Raw genomic sequence first — 19,081 nt, 5'->3', positions numbered from 1 at the left:
GTAATAGAATGCAATTTTTCCCCCTAGGTCCATGGACTATCCAAGTCTCAGATTACTGGACATCTGAGCAGTGTGAGACACTGCCTCCATTTCATAGAGTGATATTTAAGTTCAATTAGAGAGTAGTTGATTACTCCTACAATGTTTGTAGGTCTATCATGCCAGTATAGCTTGCAAGCAAGTATGCTGGTTTGTTGGTTACCTTTCATCTCTGCTAGAAAGCAGAGTAGGTCCCAATACTGTGGCCACTAGTCAGTGGGCCTGAACTCTCAATGTGGGCAGCAGCTAGACTACTCAAGATTCAATGAGCTATGTAAGATTTGTCTTTAGTAATAGAATGTTACAATTAATTTGTGAATAGTAACCAAAAGTCTTTTCTAGAGCTTGTTTCCATCATCCTAGATGAATATTTATTAAACTATTTCTCAGACATATCTATTTATTATAGTGAATAATCTCTCTCTCCCTCTCTCCCTCTCCCTCCCCCCTCTCTCTCTCTCTCTCTCTCTATATATATATATATATATATATATATATATATATATCCCATTTTTAATTGTGACATATGTTATCTTGACTCTTGTTGGTAGTATTGTTCTTTATATATCATGTATATTAATTTCTTTTAGATATGTAGTTGGTAAAGATTCCTCATGGGTTTCCTCTTTATATGATTGATTCTGGAGATGTTGTAACACTGAGGGCCTCACAAATTTAACATTCTTGGCACAAAAATATTTTTGAGCATTTTTTTCAGTGATAAGCCACTAGTTTTAGGACCATATAATGCACTTTTGTTATGCTCAGCCATAAAATATGTTTCTGGTTTACATGTTCTAGTGTATGATAAATCTATGTAAAATAGCACAGAATCTCAGAGATTTTAAAGCACACTCAATCTGGGTGGAGCCAGAATGAATCTATTGCTCTGTGTTTGGAGTTGGCGAGCATTTTGATGTTTATGTGGAAGAGTAGCTAATATGGAAGTTACATATTGTAGAACTGAAGAATTACTTTAGTAGTCATACTGATGCTAACACTGGATGAGGCAGATAGGCTCAATAGAAATGATATGTGTGTCTTCATTCTAAGTCTTTAAAGGATTTTAATGCAACTTCAGTTTATGTCCATTTTATAAATAGGAAAAACAAGGAAAAGATTCATTTTTGAAAATTTATTATTGTTTGAAAATTTCATACTTGCATACAGTATATATTTTATATTTTTCATATCCACCCTCTGTCTCCTCCCTCCAATTATTCCTGGGATCCATAGCAACACAACTTTCTTCCAATTTTTTATCTTTTTTTTTTTTTTTAATGAACCTAATCAGTGATACCATGAATGCTTGTAATATCATTTGCTTCCCACGGCAAGCGATGAGAAACCGCTAACTATGAAAAGTGACTCTTACTTGGTGATTGGGCCCCTAGAAATTTTTCCTAGCTGGGTCTTTAAGGGTCATTTTCTTTGGATTATGTAGAATAAGTATTTCTTAGTTGTTTATTGAATATTTTGTGCTCCAGTTATACCCTTGAAAAGGCCAAAGTTATTAGTATTACCAAAAGTCTCACTTTTCTTGAAACTCTATCGAGCTCAATACAGATTTCACATTAAGAATTTCATATTGAAATTCATGGATTTTATATTATGAAAGTTGCCAGAGGGAGAATGAAGTTGTGAAACTGAGAATGCCATATATCACCTTGATCTAATAGGATCAGTGGGGAGATCATCTCTGTTTAAGACAAATTATAAGAGATAGCACCACAAGTGAAGTGATAGCAATCTAGAAGAACTGTTAGAACAGAAATATTTCACAGTGTTATCAATATTAACATGCCAACCCTTTTAGAATTTTATGACTGTATACTAGAGGAATCCTTGGCACCAGCTGGGATGTTGATATGTTTGCGTTTTTTGCTAACTTCTCTTTTTTATTCTTTTTTGTTTGATAATTTTATTTATTAAAATTTGAAACAACCTTGTTTTACATGTCAATCCCAGTTCTCTGACCCTCCCATCCTCCCCTGTTCCCCCACCAATCCCCATCCCATCCACTTTCTGCTCCCCAGAGAGGGAGAGGCCTTCTGTAGGGAGTCTTCAAAGTCAGTCATATCATTTGGAGCAGGGCCTAGGCCATCCTCCATGTGTCTAGGCTAAGGGAGTACCCCTCAATGTGGGATGGGCTCCCAAAGTCCATTCATATACTAGGGATAAATACTGAACCATTATCAGAGATTCCATAGATTGCCTTGTCCTCCTAACAAACACCCACATTCAGGGAGTCTGGGTTGGTCCTATGCTGGTTTCCCAGCTATCAGACTGGAGTCCATGAGCTCTCAGCAGTTTCTATGGGTTTCTCCAGCCTCATCTTGACCCCTTTGATCATCACTCATCCATGTCTGCAACTGGATTCCAGTAGTTTGGGTCAGTGTTTAGCTGTGGGTGTCTGTTGCTGCTTCCATCTGTTACTAGAGGAAGGCTCTAGGATGGCATATATAGTAGTCATCTATCTCATTATCAGGGAAGGGCATTTAAGTAGCCTCTCCACTATTGCTTATGTTGTTAGTTGCAGTCATAATTGTAGATCTCTGGACATTTCCCTAGTGCCATATTTCCATTAAAACCAATAAAGACTCCCTCTTATTGTACTCTTTTTTTTTTTTTCTCTCTCCTCTATTCTTTCCCTGACTCCCTGCTCCCTCTTGTTCACTACTCCTCTCCTCTTTCCTTCTACTCCCTAGCCTCTCCCCCATGCTCACAATTTGCTTGGGAGATCTTTTCCCTTTCCCCTTCTCTGGGGGCCATGTATGTCTCTCTTAAGATCCTTCTTAGTTCTCAGATTTTCTGGCCCTGTGGATTATAGGCTGGTAATCATTTGTGCTGTGACTAAAAAACATACATGAGTTTTTAGACACAGAGCAAATGCCATATTTGTCTTTTTATGGGTAGATTAGTTATCTCACTCAGGATTGTTTATTCTAGTTACATCCATTTGCTTGTGAATTTCAAGATTCCATTTTTTTTTTTCTGCTGAGTAGTACTCCATTGTGTAAATGTAGCACATTTTCTCCATCTATTCTTCAGTTGAGGGGCATGCAGGTTGCTTCCAGGTTCTGGCTATTACAAATAATGCTACTATGTCCTTCTTGTATGAAAGTGCATCTTTTGGGTATATGCCTAAGCATGGAATTACTGGATCTTAAGATAGACGAATTCCCATTTTTTTTCTGAGGAACCACAGTACTGATTCCCAAAGTGGCTGTATGAGTTTGCTCTTCTACCAGCAGTAGAGGTGTGTCCTCCTTTCTCCCATCCTCACAGCATAAACTGTCATTGGTGTTTTTTATTTTATCCATTCTGACATGAGTAAGATGGTATCTCAGAATTGCTATGATTTGCATTTCCCTGATGGCTAAGGATGTTGAGCACTTTCTTAAGTGTCTTTCAGCAATTTTAGATTCCTCTATTGAGAATTCTCTCTTCAGTTCTGTACCCCACTTTTAAACTGGATTCTTTGTTCTGGTCACTAGGTTCTTGAGTCCTTTATATATTTTGGAAATCAGACAGCAGTCAAATGTGGGGTTGGTGAATATACTTTTCCATTCTGTGGGCTGCCATTTTGCCTTGTTGCCTGTGTCTTTGCTTTCCAGAAGCTGTTCAGTTTCAGGAGGTCTCATTTATTAATTGTCGATCTCAGTGTTTGTGTATTGGTGTTATGTTCAGGTGTTATATACAATCTCCTATACAAATTCTTTGAAAGGTAACTCCTACTTTCTATTCTAACAGGTTCAGTGTGACTGGATTTATATGAGGTCTTTGATCCATTTGGACTTAAGTTTTGTGCATGGGAATAAATATGGATCTATCTGCAGTCTTCTACACACCACTGTCCAGTTATGCCAGCACCATTTGTTGAAGTTACCTTCTTTTTTTCCATTGCATAAATTTAGCTCTATTTTAAAAAATCAGGTGTTTGTAGGTGTATGGGTTAATATCAGGGTTTTCAATTTGATTCCATTGGACAACCTGTCTTTTTTGGGTCAATAACAAGCTGTTTTTAGGACTGCAATAGAGTTTTAAGTCAGAATTGGTGATGCCCCTGGAAGTTTCTTTATTATACAGGGTTGTTTTGGCTATCCTGGGTCATTTGTTTTTCCAAATAAGGTTGAGGAATTTTCTTTCAAGGTCTGTGAAAAATTGTGATGGTATTCTGATGGGGATTGCATTGAATCTGTTATTTGCTCTTGGCAAGATTGCCATTTTTACTATATTTATCCTACCTATCCAAGAACATGGGAGATCTTTCCATTTCCTGTATCTTCTTTAATTTCTTTCTTTAAAGTCACAAAGTTCTTGCTATATAGGTCTTTCACTTGTTTGGTAAGCATTACCCCAAGATAATTTATGTTGTTTGTGGCTATTGTAAAGGGTGATGATTCTCTGATTTCTTTCTCAGCTCCTTTGTCGTCTGTATATAGTAGGGCTACTGATTTTTTTAGTTTATCTTGTATCCTGCTATTTTGATGAAGGTGTTTATCAGCTGTGGGAGTTCTCTGGTAGAGTTTTTTGGGTCACTTATGTAAACTATTATGTCATCTGCAAATTGTGACAGTTTGACTTCTTTGTTTCCAATTTGTATCCCCTTGATCTCCTTTAGCTAGACTGCTTTAGCTAGAATTTCAAGTACAATATTGAAGAGATATAGAGAGAGTGGACATAACTTCAGTTAGTTCTTTTGTTTCTTTGTTAAATTTCTGTCTGGTGGTCCTGTCTAGAAGTGAGAGTGGTAGGGGTGGTATGTGGATCAGAGTTTTAGGACTGTCCGATCTAGGGACAGGTTTTGGTGTGAGCAAGATTTGTGGCTAACTCAGGGAGTTCCCAGGGAAGGGTATGTGTGTGTGGGCGTGGGGGGGGGTTCACCTGAACTGGTCTTAGACTTACCTCTGGCAGAGGCCGGGAGATGGGGGTCAAAAATCAGGCAGGCAGGGCTCAGGTCTGGTCCTCACATTCTTGTTCATTTTTTTCCAGCTCAGTTCTGTTTTTCGTTTTTCTGTTCCTAGGCCTTTCACACCCTATCATCATGCTTTCTTTTCTGTGTCTATTCATGTTGTCTTCTTGGGAAAGTTCATTCTTCCCTGAGTCTTCTCTTCCTTCTTCCAATCACACACACACACACACACACACACACACACACACACACACTCCAGCACCGCCACTATCCCCACCACACCACCATGTCATTACAACCATCACACACATGGTTTGCTTCCATTAGTCAAATTCTACTGTTTAGTTGTTTGATTCACATCTTTCTTATCCATTGCCAATGTGGATATGAGAAATATTAAAAGTACCTTTTTCATGCATACTTCTCATCTCTGTCATCATATATGACATACAGTATGAACTCAATACTAACTTACTTGATGAACAACCTAATGAGCCATGCTAAGTATTAATTATACAAAAGAAAAGATGTGCTAAATACTCTCATATAAGCTATTTATGGAGCAAGAGGTAATATTTGAGAGATTAAGAATGGAAGAGTACAAAACTGTGGAACTCTAAGTAGTATAGTGACAAATTTTGGGCTAACAAATCTTCCCCCAGTGAAACTGTGGGTAAGGCATCATATGTCAAATAAAAAGCTTCCTAGAGGATGCATAGGAATTGAAGCAGACATCTCAAAAGAGGGACTGCGATAATAGAAGTAATTAGCATTCTCAGTCTTGGAATATGAACTCAGTCTGTTGCCTATGGCATTCAGTGTGTGTTCACTGTAATCAATAAAAGGGAAATTAGGAAAATTACTCCAGCTCTTATTTATTTTTCTGCAGTTGTAGAGAGAAATGTTTAATGATGGTATTTTCTTACATATTTATTATTACTTCTCTTACATCACCTCTTTTTGCCAGTCCCATGCCCCTCTGTGCTGGTCCCACCCTTATTTCCTTAATCATCTGTCTTCTTCCATGTCACCTATGCTTTGCTAACCCCTTTTCCCTTCCCCTTACTCCTTCCCAAGTCTTCACTGAAGTTTCCCCAACATTCTCATGTTCTTGTTCCTAGTTTCGCAAAATATACCACATGCATATATACAAACATGCTAATTTAAAGCTTGGAGTCTTATCTGAAGAAAACATGCAGTATTTGATTTTCTATGTCCAGGAGAATGAGCCCAAGATAACAATTTCCAGTCAGTCCATTGTCTTCATACATCATGAAGTCATTTTTTGTTACGGCTGAGTACAATTATATTATGTACATATACCACATTTTTATTATCCATTTTCTGTGGGTGGACATCTAGGCTGGTGCCATTATGGATTATGAAACAATAAGTATGAATGTACAAATAAGACTTATTGTCCTTTGGATAGATACTTAAGAATATTGCAGTTGGATCATGTGGTAGTTTAATTTTTTTTTTTTTCCTTTTAGAGAACCTTTCATACCGATTTTCATGGTAGTTTTATCAGTTTACATTCTCATCAATGACGAACAAAGTCCCGGAAAACAGACTAAATTCTATCTTTTCTTTTTGTGTGTGAAACTGTGTGGTGTGTGTAAATACATGTTAGTGAGAGAGAAAAACAGAGACTGAAGGAGGGGTAGGGAGGATGAAGATTGAAGGGAAGCAGGGTGGGAGGAAGAAGGAGAGGAGGAGAGAGGGGGAGCATTTACATGTGTGAGTACATATGCAGAAGGCAGAAGTGGATGTCTTTCTCAATCTCTCTCCACTTTCTTTCTTCTTTCCTTTCTTTTTTTCTTTTCTTTTTCTTTTTCTTTTGAGGAAGCTCTGTGACTGCCTCTAGATTTCATCAATTCCAGCAAACTAGCTGACCAGATATCTTTGCCCAGCTTATACATAGCTTCTGGGGACCAGAGTTCCTGTCTTCATGCTTGAGGAGCAAGGTCTTTGAGTGCTCTCTAGTTTATTTATAAACAGTTTAGTGAAGTGTAAGACAGATACAAAACAAACAACGCACTGAATTCCTATTTAATAATATGAATGATGGGTTTCACAGGATTTCTGGAATAACTTAATAGTCTATGAGCTATGGGGGGATTAAAGCAACAGATAGTTTCTCTTTTCCCCCTCTGTCTTCTGCATAATCTTGTCCTAATTTGATATTGGCCTAGGACTTGTAATCCTCTCATTGTATTGTCACAAGTGATACTGTTATAAAGGTGTACAGGTGTTTGACTTGATTAGAAATTTATCTTGATGTCTACATTTCTAACTCCTTTATTTCTTTTCTTTCCTTCCCTCTCCTGTTCCTTTTCCTTCACATTTCACTCTTTCCCTCCAACTTTTCTCCCTTCATCCATCCCTCCCTTCCTTCATATTTCCCTAAAGACAGTCCAAGTTTTTGTATATTTTTGAAATTTATTTTTGTTTTACAACCTTTCTCCCTTCCCTTTCCAAACACTCTTCTTTGCTTTTCTTCAAATTAATAGCCTCTTTTCAAAATTGATATCATATGCCTTTATGAATTTGTATCTAAATATATGTATCTAAAAATATGTATCTAAATATAGTCTGTTGAGCTGATTTAATTAAATGTATTGATGCAGAAAGCCAAATCATTGAAGCAGGGAGAGGTCTCAGAAGTGAGTGATTGTTTTCAAACAGTTCCATGCCTTCCCTGAAGGCTGGATGAGTTCCCTGCATTCCCCTACCATTTGGGTATCAGTCAATAATCATTGCATTGTTTTCTAAGCTTTTATGCAAATCACCACATTCTTTTCATGAAGAAGCATAGCCATGCTCTGTGTCTCATTATGTTTTTCTTATAAGGATATCAGTTATTTTATTAATAATTCACCCTAATATGTTATCAATGGAATGTAACTAGTTCTATTTACACTAACTCCATTTCATAGGACAAACTGAGATTCTAAGAAAGACACTAGTTTAAAGTACTCTATTCAATCCGGCATAGCAGGTATGAAATGGTATGTGATCACCCTAAGTCGTTGGCAGCAAAAACTTTAAATTCTAGAATTATCACAAGGAGAGGATATTCAGAAACTGAGAAGAAAAGAACTTTGTAAGCTTTGTACTATTTGCTAATTTTTAGTAGTTTGTATCAATGTCAAAGGACACACAGATGAACCTTATTTCTTCTACTACTTTCAACCCTTATTTCTTATTCAAAACTCTATGGTCTATCCTAGAATATCTTTCCATTAAGATCTTACTTGGCTGCTACCTTAGGCACTTTCTAACTCATGGTTTCATCCTTTGTATCCTCATTTTTAAATTTTAAATCTGGGAGACATTTTTGAAAAGAATAGTTGTTTGTTTTGAGACTTTGCATATTCAGAAAACCTACAACCTGTCATTCATTTAGCTCATATTTGTGGAATTCGACATAGTGATAGGTGGGAATTATCAGGTTGTATAAAAGGCAGTTAAACAATTATCCTTCCTCAGGTGAGTCTACATGGAGACTCAAACAAGGAAAAATTAGAATATGAATAATACTTCTTTTCAAAACCAGCCATGACTATATGTACTATACATAAAATACAATTTTGTGGCTTTTTAAGTATATACTGTGATAGACAAAGACAATGAGGATCATAGAGGAGATGATTAGCTTGTTGTTGTAGATTTGGAAATTGAAGCATAAAATTAGAAATGAATTCAAAGGAATTAGTGAAATCACTGAGATGGAGATAGAAAAACTTTATTCAAAAGGAATTTTGTTGGGAGACAGAGGTAGGTGGTTCTCTGTGAGTTTGAAGATAGCCTGGTCTACAAAGCAAGTTCCATGATAGCCAGGCTGTTATATAGTGAAAACCAATGTCAAAACAACAACAGCAACAAAAAACTCATACACACAAAAAAGTTTTGTTCAGAATTCATATCCATAAATCAGATAATATTATTAATAGATTTTTATAATTTTATTTCATGAGCATTTGTGTTTTGCCTGCATATATGTCTATTCATGAGAATGTCAGTTCCCATGAAACTGATCCAACATGCAGCTGTGATCTGCAAGGTGGATACTGGGAATTGAAGCCAGGACCTCTGGAAGAGCAGCCAGTACTCTTAAATGCTGAGTCATCTCTCCAGCACCCAGAAATATTATTGTTTTTATTAATGTTGTAAGAATATTGAGACCATACCAGGCCTCATTATTTTTAGAGAGGCCTCTATAATATCTAAATTCAGGAAGTCTCTTTTCAAAGTTTCTATTAATGTTTCATTAAACCTAAAAAGACTCTGAGTATGTTTTTCTGCCATCGGCTTTCTTGTCAACTAATTGTTTTGTTTAGTAAGGCATGGTGTTTTTTTTTTTTTTTTCTGTGTATGTATTGTTTTACTCAGAAAAAAAAAATATCTTCTACCAGCAAGTTATTTTGTAAACAAGTTAAAGAGCAAGCAGGAAGAATTTTTCAGTGAAGTGTAGGCAGCAGTTTGCAGAAGCTAATCCATCATTCTGTGTTAGTCATCACTCTCTTGTTTACATATTTTAAAGTTCCTCTTTTTGTCCTTCCTAACTTGGAAGTTGAATGGACAATTAGCCACTTATAAATGGCTCTAAGTTAGATGATAGTAAATCAGCAAGAATTCATTACTGAAGTTTATGTGCAAGGTTACTTTTCCTTTTGTTTCCCCTCTGAATCTATAATGGTCTCTGGGTGTTTGTTGTAACCCTTTAGAACTGGAAAAAGCTTACTTGTTTGTTTCATTTCTTCCAATAATTTCCCCTTACAGGAGTTTTCCTTAGCTGGTCAAGCTGATGTTCCCCAGTGTTCTAGTAATACACTAGCAATAGGTGAAACATAGAAGATGTAGTCTTTCAAATAAGAGGAAATTTACATGTTCTCACTATTCTATCTACTTTGCTTGTTATATAAATTAGTATGTTTTTAAGTCACATTCTTTCTACACATCCTTCATTTCAGTTTTAGTAGCAAAATTTAACATGTGTAAAAACACCCCACATCCATTGGACTCAGGTACAAAACAGTTTCCCAAATGAACAATTTATAATGTTTGTAAAAATTCCTAGAGAAAATAAAATTTAATAACGTATAGTGATATTATCATTATTGTTGCTGTTGTTGTTGTTGTTTTTTGAGACAGGGTTTCTTTGTGGCTTTGGAGCCTGTCCTAGAACTAGCTCTTATAGACCAGTCTGGTCTGGAACTCATAGAGATCTATCTGCCTCTGCCTCCCAAGTGCTAGGATTAAAGTCATGTGCCATCACCGCTCAGCTAGTGGTACTATTGATATTAGGTATTGCCTTGAGTTAGTTTCTATGAGAATTGGATTCAGCAACTTTTTTGATGGTCTTTAAATGACACAAAATACAAGTTTAAACCAGGTGCATGAGGTTTAAAGGAAATGGCATTCATTAGACACAGTATATTCCACACACTTGTGTCTCACATGTATATTAATGTTCCAGGATGACTTAACATAAAGTTAGATGAAGTAGAATCATGCCAAGCTCACTCACACAACATTTGTGTGATGCATGTACATTTTATCCTTTTAATAATTTTCTTTTTGGTCAAATGGAAATCATTATAGAGCTAGTAATGTAGATATAAATTTTTTGTGAAGGTCAATTGAGATACTATTAGCAAAGTACTTATATTTCCTAAAAAGACCAACGAACTGAGCTGTTATTAGATGTAAGTCACTTTCCTAAGAGCAAGGAATTTTATGATGAACCCTGAGGGTAGAAAAGCATTGAATTAATAGACACAAATACATGTTTCAAATGTGATCATTTTAATAAAAAAAAAAAAAGAAAAAGAAAAATGATAAGGTGTTACCATGTAAGATGAACGAAAGGGCATAAATACCGTGTAAGAGACAAAACTATTCTAATAATTAAGAAGTTACTCCCTCAATTGCAATCTTGTTTTTAAATGTAATTGAAAGCTTACAAGTAAAAATACATTTAATTCCTTCTAAATTTTTGCATAATTTGTGATGTGTGTTTGGACATGTTCAGTTTCTCTGAAAAGGACTAATAAATAATTGTTGATTTTTTTTTTTTATAGCCTACCAACTAAGAGTGTGCCAGCCTCCACCGCCTGTACCTAATGCAGAAATTTTGACAGAAGATGATGAATTTGAAATAGGTAAAGTATTTAGAATTACTTTAAAATAATTCACTAGTAGAAGAGCTATCCTTTTTTCCATTATAATTTTTTAATTTCATTTTACATTCCAACCACAGCCCTCCCTTCCTTGCTTTTTGCACCTCCTCTTCCCTTCTCCCTAGCCCACCCCTAATTCACTCCTCACAGGTAAGGGCTCTCATGAGGAGTCAACACAGTCTGGCTCATTAGATTGGGGCAGGGCCAAGCCTCTCTCCCGTGCATTAAGGTTGAGCATAGCATCTCACCATAGGGAATGGGCTCCATCAGGCTTGCTCATATGCCAGGATTGTATCATGGTCTAGCTGCCAGGGGCCTCTCTGGTAGTTCAAGCTTTGCAAATGTCTCCAAAATACAGAACTACCCTTCTTAAAAAGAAAACAAAAACTAAAACAAAACAAACAATGCATTGTTGCAGCAGTTTGTGGGTTGCTACAGTTTGCTGAGATTATGAAGGAAGTAAAACAATCAAAAGAGGAACAGAAACAGGGAACATAACCTATCCAAGAATTTGGAGAGGGCATATTAGGTCTGTGTTGTGAGCTTGAAGAAATGCCATGAACCATGCCTGCATACTTTAGTAATAAACAATAGCATGGTAATCTTCTAGCATGTAGGCAAGTTCTGAAAGATCATACTTATATAAACAAAATTCCTTGTGGCAGCTGCTTCTACATATCTGGTATCCCTCATCAAAAGCAGATCAGTAGCTTACTCCTGTCTTTATTGGTGGTTCAACAGTATTGTCAAACCTTGTTTAAGAGTCACCCCCTTCTTACAATTGATGGTATTCTTACACTGATAAGAAATGAGTAAATGCTCCAGTGGTACTTATTAGAAAGAATTGAGTCTTGTCAGGTGGTGGTGATGCACTCCTTTAAGCCCCACATTGGAGGTATGGCCAAGTATGTTTAAGAGTTTGAGGCCAGCCTCATCTACAACAGTTCTAGGACTGGAAAAAAAGAAAACAGAACAAAAAGAAGAAGAAAGCAACAGAAATGAGTACATGAAAAGAATTTTGTTTCTAAAATTAAAAGGTCCTCTCTTTTCTTCTTCTTCTTCTTCTTCTTCTTCTTCTTCTTCTTCTTCTTCTTCTTCTTCTTCTTCTTCTTCTTCTTCTTCTTCATCTTCTTCTTCATCTTCTTCTTCTCCTCCTCCTCCTCCTCCTTCTTCTTCTTCTTTTAAACAGGGGATATTATCAGATATCAGTGTCTTCCAGGATTTACACTGGTTGGAAATGCAATTCTCACATGCAGACTGGGAGAGCGACTACAGATGGATGGGGCTCCTCCAGTTTGTCAAGGTATGGATGTTTTGCAGTTATTTGTTTTCTTCCTCCCTCCCTCCCTCCCTCCCTCCCTCCCTCCCTCCCCCCGTCCCTCATTCCCTCCCTCCCCACTTTATTTCTTCCCTTTCTTTTAAGACAAGATTTTGTCATATAGTCCAGGATGGCCTCTGACTTGAGTCTCAACTGCCTCTGCATCCTGAGCACTGGGACAGTAACTTCTTATACATTTGTTTTGTATTTAAGTCAGAAAAGACAAAATTTCAAAGAAAATACATGTCATTCCAGTTTTGAGTACTTGCCTGATAATATGATTCTGTGACATATCATTAATATGAGGTGTTTTTTAATTCAATTATTTCTCAGATATTCTCATTTAAGAAATTTTTCATTCTTCTGAAATTTAATTAGCCTGAAGTCAGTTCAAACTATATGAAGTTTTAGCTCTACAAGGGGTATGAATAGGGGTAAAGAAAAAGGGTAAAACCAAAAATACCAAATAAATATTGAGGTGAAAATTCTTTTTATTAGGAAAAAAGTAATGTAATCACTACTGGAATCCAGTAGCAGAGAGGAAGAAATAATGAGCAACAGGGTCAAGACAAGGCTGGAGAAAGTCACAGAAACAGCTGGCATGAACAAGGGGGAGCTCACATGGACCCCAGACAATAGCTGGGAAACCAGCATGAGACCGACCCAAAACCCCTGAAAATGGGTCTCAGTTAGGAGGCCTGGGAAGTCTATGGTACCTCTGAAAATGGAACCAGGATGTATCCCTAGTGAAGGAATGAATTTCAGGAGCTCATTCCCCATGGAGGCATACTCCCTTATCCTGGAGACACAGGGGAAGGCCTAGGTCCTACCCCAAATGATTTGAAAGACTTTGATAATCCCTCATGGAAGGCTTCACTCTCCCTTGGAAATGGATGGGGAATGGGATGGGGGTGTCTGTGGGGAAAATGGGAGGGAGAGGAAACTATGATTTATATGTAAAATAAGAAAACATATATATATATATATATATATATATATATATATATATATATATGGAATAAAAAAGTGAGAAGATGAGGATTCAATACCAACACACCAAAAAAACAAAAAGCAAACAACCTTATTGAATAAAGTTATATATGTATCACAGTGTAAGGCCATGTCCATCTTCCAAGTGACAGTAAATACCATGTTCAGAACACAACTCAGGATGCACAAGTAACTATTTGTGTGTTCGACACTGCTTAATGGAGTTACCCTGGGTTCCAAATGGATAATGAAAGTTTTCTTAGAAAAATTTTAGAGAAAGGGTTGTCTACTATCTGTTGAACATGCAAAGAGACACAAAAGAACTGGACAGGGACTTAAGGAATTTAGTGTTACCCAGACAACTAAGGAAAATTTTGAAAGACTAATATAATTAAGATATTCAAACATCATTTACTGTTGATTTGTGATGGCTATAAATCTAACCCATAGTAACTGATTATAAATGTTTCCTAATTTGAACAATATAAACTATTATACCACATTAGAGTTTCTTGGATTACTTCCTTTCTTGGAATTTATTTTCTGATGTATGGAATTCTGTTTCCTGAGTAGTATCATATAAAATCTGAAAGAAAAATAATGAGTCAAGTGTGACTCATATCTGTATGCTTAATTCATTAAAGCCTGTTGTTAAAGGATCATGACAACCTACAGGCCAACCAGGGTACATATTGAAGTTGAGAAAAGTATGAAACTTGCCTCAAAAAACAGTAACACATTGTTTATTATTCTAAGCATGCTATATGTAAGAATTAGCATTTGATTTTCTACCTAATTGAATTTATATGAAATAACCATCCAAGGAATGTCTTAACGCAGCTGAAAGAAGGGCAACAATGAACATGTCATACTGTGACCATGTCCTATGATCTCAATCAAGGCTGCCAGAACTTGAAGTTTGTTAAGCATTGGTTCTGAAGTCTAAACTTATGTTTGTAATGTAAGATTTCTTGCCCAGCAGGTCTGCCACCCTTCTCAGACTCAAAGAAATGCACAGATGCTATATTAATTATGAAATTATTGGCTGGTGACTATCGTTTCTTATTGGCTAGATCTGTCTTAATTATTAACCCATATAAATCAGTCTATGTATTGCACAAGGCTATGGTTATGCCAAGCATGGTGTTACTCCTCTGGCAGCCTACATGGTGACTGCTCAGCATTTCCACAGAGAAGAGAGCAATTTTCTGTTTGTTCCTGCTTATATTTTGACTATGCCCAACTATGTCACTTCCTGCCTGTCTATTCAGACCTCCAGACCTCTATGGTTAGCTAGTTGTAGGTTTTTCCCCAGTTATATCACTTCTGAAATCATGTGATGATTCCTCTCTGCCTGTACTTCCCAGAAGCCTCCTTGTCTCCTCATCCTACCTATCACCCTACCTGGCCAACCACTGTTTTACTTATCAACCAATAAGACAAACATATACACAGAAGAACATTAACCATCATATATCCATAAGACAGTTGTCATTCATTCAACTCTTTCCTGCATAGAAGACTTTTCTATAGTCATTTAGGATTGTATAGGATGGATATTCATGTATTCAAGTACAGTTGAAAACAACTGGAATAGTTTTAACCTAAAATTCACAAACAATCCAAAGTACTCATTGATTTTAAATTTTCTAGAACAAATCTAAATTGTTTTCAGTCAATGTATAAATTATTTTATATTTTTCATTTTTTTTCTTAAAGAGGCAGTATTACTTTCATATTTAACTCTATGGCCCACTTAGACTTAATAATAGTTGTCTCTCACTATACTCTATAGCCACTTTTAAAAAAAATCTGAAAATTAGTTCTGGCCCATTTTCTTTTCCAGTATTTCAAGTTTTCCATAGTAAAAGAGTAGCTTTGCATTACTACAAGTCATTATGTATGTTTTCTATTCCTGTACTATATTGAAACATTAACCCTTAATATTAAATTGTCTAAAATATTAAAGTGCACTCTGAAATCAATATGTAAATCTATTTTAGTAAATTCTTCTAGTACAGTTGACATTTTCAATTATAGTTCATTTATTAAGATCATCATCTTTTAAGATGTATGGTTTTTCTGCCTGCAACTGCTGGTCTTGTCCCGCCGCCGCACTACCCCAAATAATGCACAGAGACTCTGTATTTGATATAATCCTGTTGGCCTGTTACTAGTTTTTTATCGGCTAGCTCTATCTTAATTATTAACCCATTTCTATGTATTTCTACGTGGTCTTACCGAGAGCGGAGGAATGGCGGTTCTGTTCTCTCCAGGCTCTCCATGCTGACTCCTCCTTCCTACTTTCTCTTTCCTCCTTGTCTCCTAGTCCCTCCTATCTTCCTTTCCGATTGGCCAACAGTCTTTATTCATTAACCAGAATGAGAAACATATTTAAAGAATGACATCTCCCATCATCATCTAATCATTGTGATACAAAAGAGTTCTAATACCAACATTGTAGTAATTAATGCATGCTTTGAATTGGAAAATTATATATGATTTGTTTCCTATCTATCAAAACGTTAAACATTTTGTGTTCTGCTGTTATCTTGATTGCTAATGTATCCCCATTGAAAACGCTGAAAGTGTGGCATAGCCTAAACTTAACAACATTTAACAGTGTCTTTATAAGATATTTTGTTTTAGTCATGTCCTTCATTTTAATAGAAAGCTTTGATTTATGCTATCCTTAATCTTTTTTTATATATATGGATTTTTTTATGCACAATATGATTCACAGTGAACAATGTTACACTAAAAACCCTATGATTGTTTACTTTTTAAATGACATCTTTGGAGTAATAAAGACCTATTAGTTCACATATTTCTTTTTGTAACCTAAACTAAAATACGTATCTGTACTCTTTGTTCTAATACACAAATGTTATGAACCCAATACTAAAATTTGTTGCCTTTGGGTAGAGGTAATAGAACATAATTACATTGTTTTGTTGTTCTCTGCATGTCTTCTATTGAAAGAAGCAGCAATATATTTTAAGAAATTGTGTGTTATTCAACATATATGATGTAATACCAGGAGCTGCAAGATAACTGGAAACTGGGAACTATATGAAGTTCTTATGGCTTAATTACTTCCCCAAGACCAGAAAGACCTTTGCATGACATACACATTGAGAGAGTGGTATTTTATTACTGGACCATGTACCTGAGTGACTTGTAAGTTTAGAATAAAAAGAAAATGAGGTGAGACACAGGAGAATAAACTATAGGACTAGCATATCTATAGAAGGAAGGTACAAAAATAATTAAGAAAATGTGTAGTAGTAAAAGGCAATAAAAATTATCTTTAATTTTTTTAGTTTTTTTTTCATAAAGAAGGCATTTTCAATGTAATGGAAGGGAGAAATGCACACTTTAAATGTTTAGTCCTTCACACCATGTTTTAAATAGTAGCTTAATGAAAATGGCTTTTCACACGAATTCCAGCTATTGTCTTCTTTGCACTTAGTGAACATAAAACAAACATTTGGTAGTAAAATCGCAGTTTCTGTTTACATTTGAAAATGTTTATAATGATGCCTCCTTTCACAGTGCTGTGCCCTGCCAATGAATTACGACTGGATTCTACAGGAGTCATTTTGAGTCCCGGGTATCCGGACAGTTACCCAAATCTGCAGATGTGTACATGGAGCATCTCCGTGGAAAAGGGCTATAATATCAGCATGTTTGTGGAATTCTTCCAGACAGAAAAAGAGTTTGATGTTCTTCAGGTGTATGATGGTAACCATGGGTTATATTTCCTGGATACTCAAAAATTTATTTCAAATACTGTACATACAAATGTTCAGTATACACAATTGCTTGTGTCACTTTTACCTTACAGATATTTTTTTCCCTTTAGTCAACCCTTTTATTAACTTTTTGAAAATTTTTATTAAAAAACAAAAAAGAAAGAAAGAAGGAAGGAAACACAAAACACAGACTTTTTTCAGTTCAGTATGTGGCATGTTGCATTTTCCAGTTTCTTCAGTGTTTAAAGCTCAAGGATGCCTCACTCAGGATATTACAGATATTTTTTAATTATAGGGACTCCATTCAATAGGAAGACTGTAGTTGTCATGATAATTTTTATGAATTGTAGTTTAAAGAAACATTTAAAGTGTTTAGTAAGATCATTTTGTATTAGGTTTCCCTTACTATTCATAAGGTACATACAGGGTAAAACCACTTTAGTGCTTCATACTATTTGAAGCTTATAAACGGGGATACAATTGCATATATATATTATGTTATTTTCTCTCTATAGGTCCAAATATTCAGAGTCCAGTGCTGATTTCCCTCAGTGGAGATTATTCTGCTGCTTTTAATGTAACAAGCAATGGTCACGAAGTATTTCTTCAGTGGTCTGCAGATCATGGCAATAATAAGAAAGGCTTCAGGATAAGATACATTGGTATGTGATGTTTCGAATTTGTACAACTACCTCACCTCATCATTAAGACTGTTATTAAAGACTTAAAACGGTGATAAAGAAAGGCTCAACAGGGGGCTGTAAAGTCAAGAGCAAGCACTGGCCTCTCTTGCAGATGACCCAGGTTCACCTACATGGCAGCTCACAGCTGTCTGTAATTCCAGTTGCAGTGAATCTGACACCCTAACACAGATATATGCATACATATATTCAGACAATACACAAATACATGTGAAATACAAATAAATAAATTTAAGAAAGGAGCAGCAGTTAAGAGCATGTATTGATTTTGGTAGGATCTGTATTGCTTCCACATGGTGGCTCACAATTTTGTATATCTCTAGTTACAGGTGGTCTGACACTATTGATATCAGCTTGCAGCAGGCATGGGTTTAATGCACACACATGCATGAAGATAAACATTTATACACAGAGATAAACAAATCAAAAAGAGATAAAGGAATCTACATATTCAGTTGGATGTTAATAAGAATTACTTTTTAATTAATTTGGGGTAATCTCTATGTGCCTCAATTTCATTCTGTGATGAAATAATTCCACCCTCTCCTTTAACTATCTACCACATTGTAGGGAATAGGGTGGGGAAGGTCTCAATTATCTTTAAGAGGCTGGCTACTATATGGGCAACACAAATTGGAACTGGTATTTTTGTTTGTTTGTTTGTCTTTGATTTTTCTATTTTGGGAGAGGGTACAAGGATGGGAAAGAGAACCTGGTAAGAATTGGAGCAAGCATGATTAGACACAATGTATGAAATTCCCAATTATTAAATAGAAATATTATGTTGGAAAATAAGCTCATAAGGTATTTACAACTTGCCTAATTAAACTGAATGTCTCTGTTCTTTTTTTAAAAATAGATCTGTCTCCTTTAACTTTCAGAAAAATGTTATAGAGTTGTCTATCAATCATTGATGTTTTAAATGTTAACATTAAATGAGTTTTAGCAAAACCAATTATATTAGTTATCCTCCATCTTTTATAATAGTTATAATTCTCTTAATTTTGAAAGAGAACTTTAACACATTTAAAAATCACAATTATAATTTTTGTTATTGTTCCTTTGAATTGAGTAATAACTTCTAAAGTTGTGGGATCAAGATATATATTTCATATCAAGATGCATTTTACTGATAGACTAGATACCCCATCTTTTATATGAATTTATGTATATTTAAA

At 35.7% G+C, this 19,081-nt stretch overlaps 1 protein-coding gene across 1 annotated transcript in view; it reads left to right on the top strand.

The window, feature by feature from the left end:
• Csmd3 (CUB and Sushi multiple domains 3) overlaps positions 1–19,081 on the top strand; it is a 1,059,412-nt gene that overhangs the window by 971,865 nt on the left and 68,466 nt on the right. Inside the window, exons 46-49 of the mRNA XM_051202442.1 lie at positions 11,041–11,121; positions 12,329–12,442; positions 17,003–17,191; positions 17,718–17,864. Of these exons, the coding sequence (XP_051058399.1) occupies positions 11,041–11,121; positions 12,329–12,442; positions 17,003–17,191; positions 17,718–17,864 (531 nt within the window). The remainder of the gene's footprint in view (positions 1–11,040; positions 11,122–12,328; positions 12,443–17,002; positions 17,192–17,717; positions 17,865–19,081) is intronic.

This window comes from Phodopus roborovskii, unplaced genomic scaffold, assembly GCF_943737965.1.
Source record: "Phodopus roborovskii unplaced genomic scaffold, PHOROB, whole genome shotgun sequence".
NCBI lineage: Eukaryota > Metazoa > Chordata > Mammalia > Rodentia > Cricetidae > Phodopus > Phodopus roborovskii.
The sequence above is the reverse complement of the archived record's forward strand: the minus strand, read 5'-3'. Positions and strand labels throughout refer to the sequence as shown.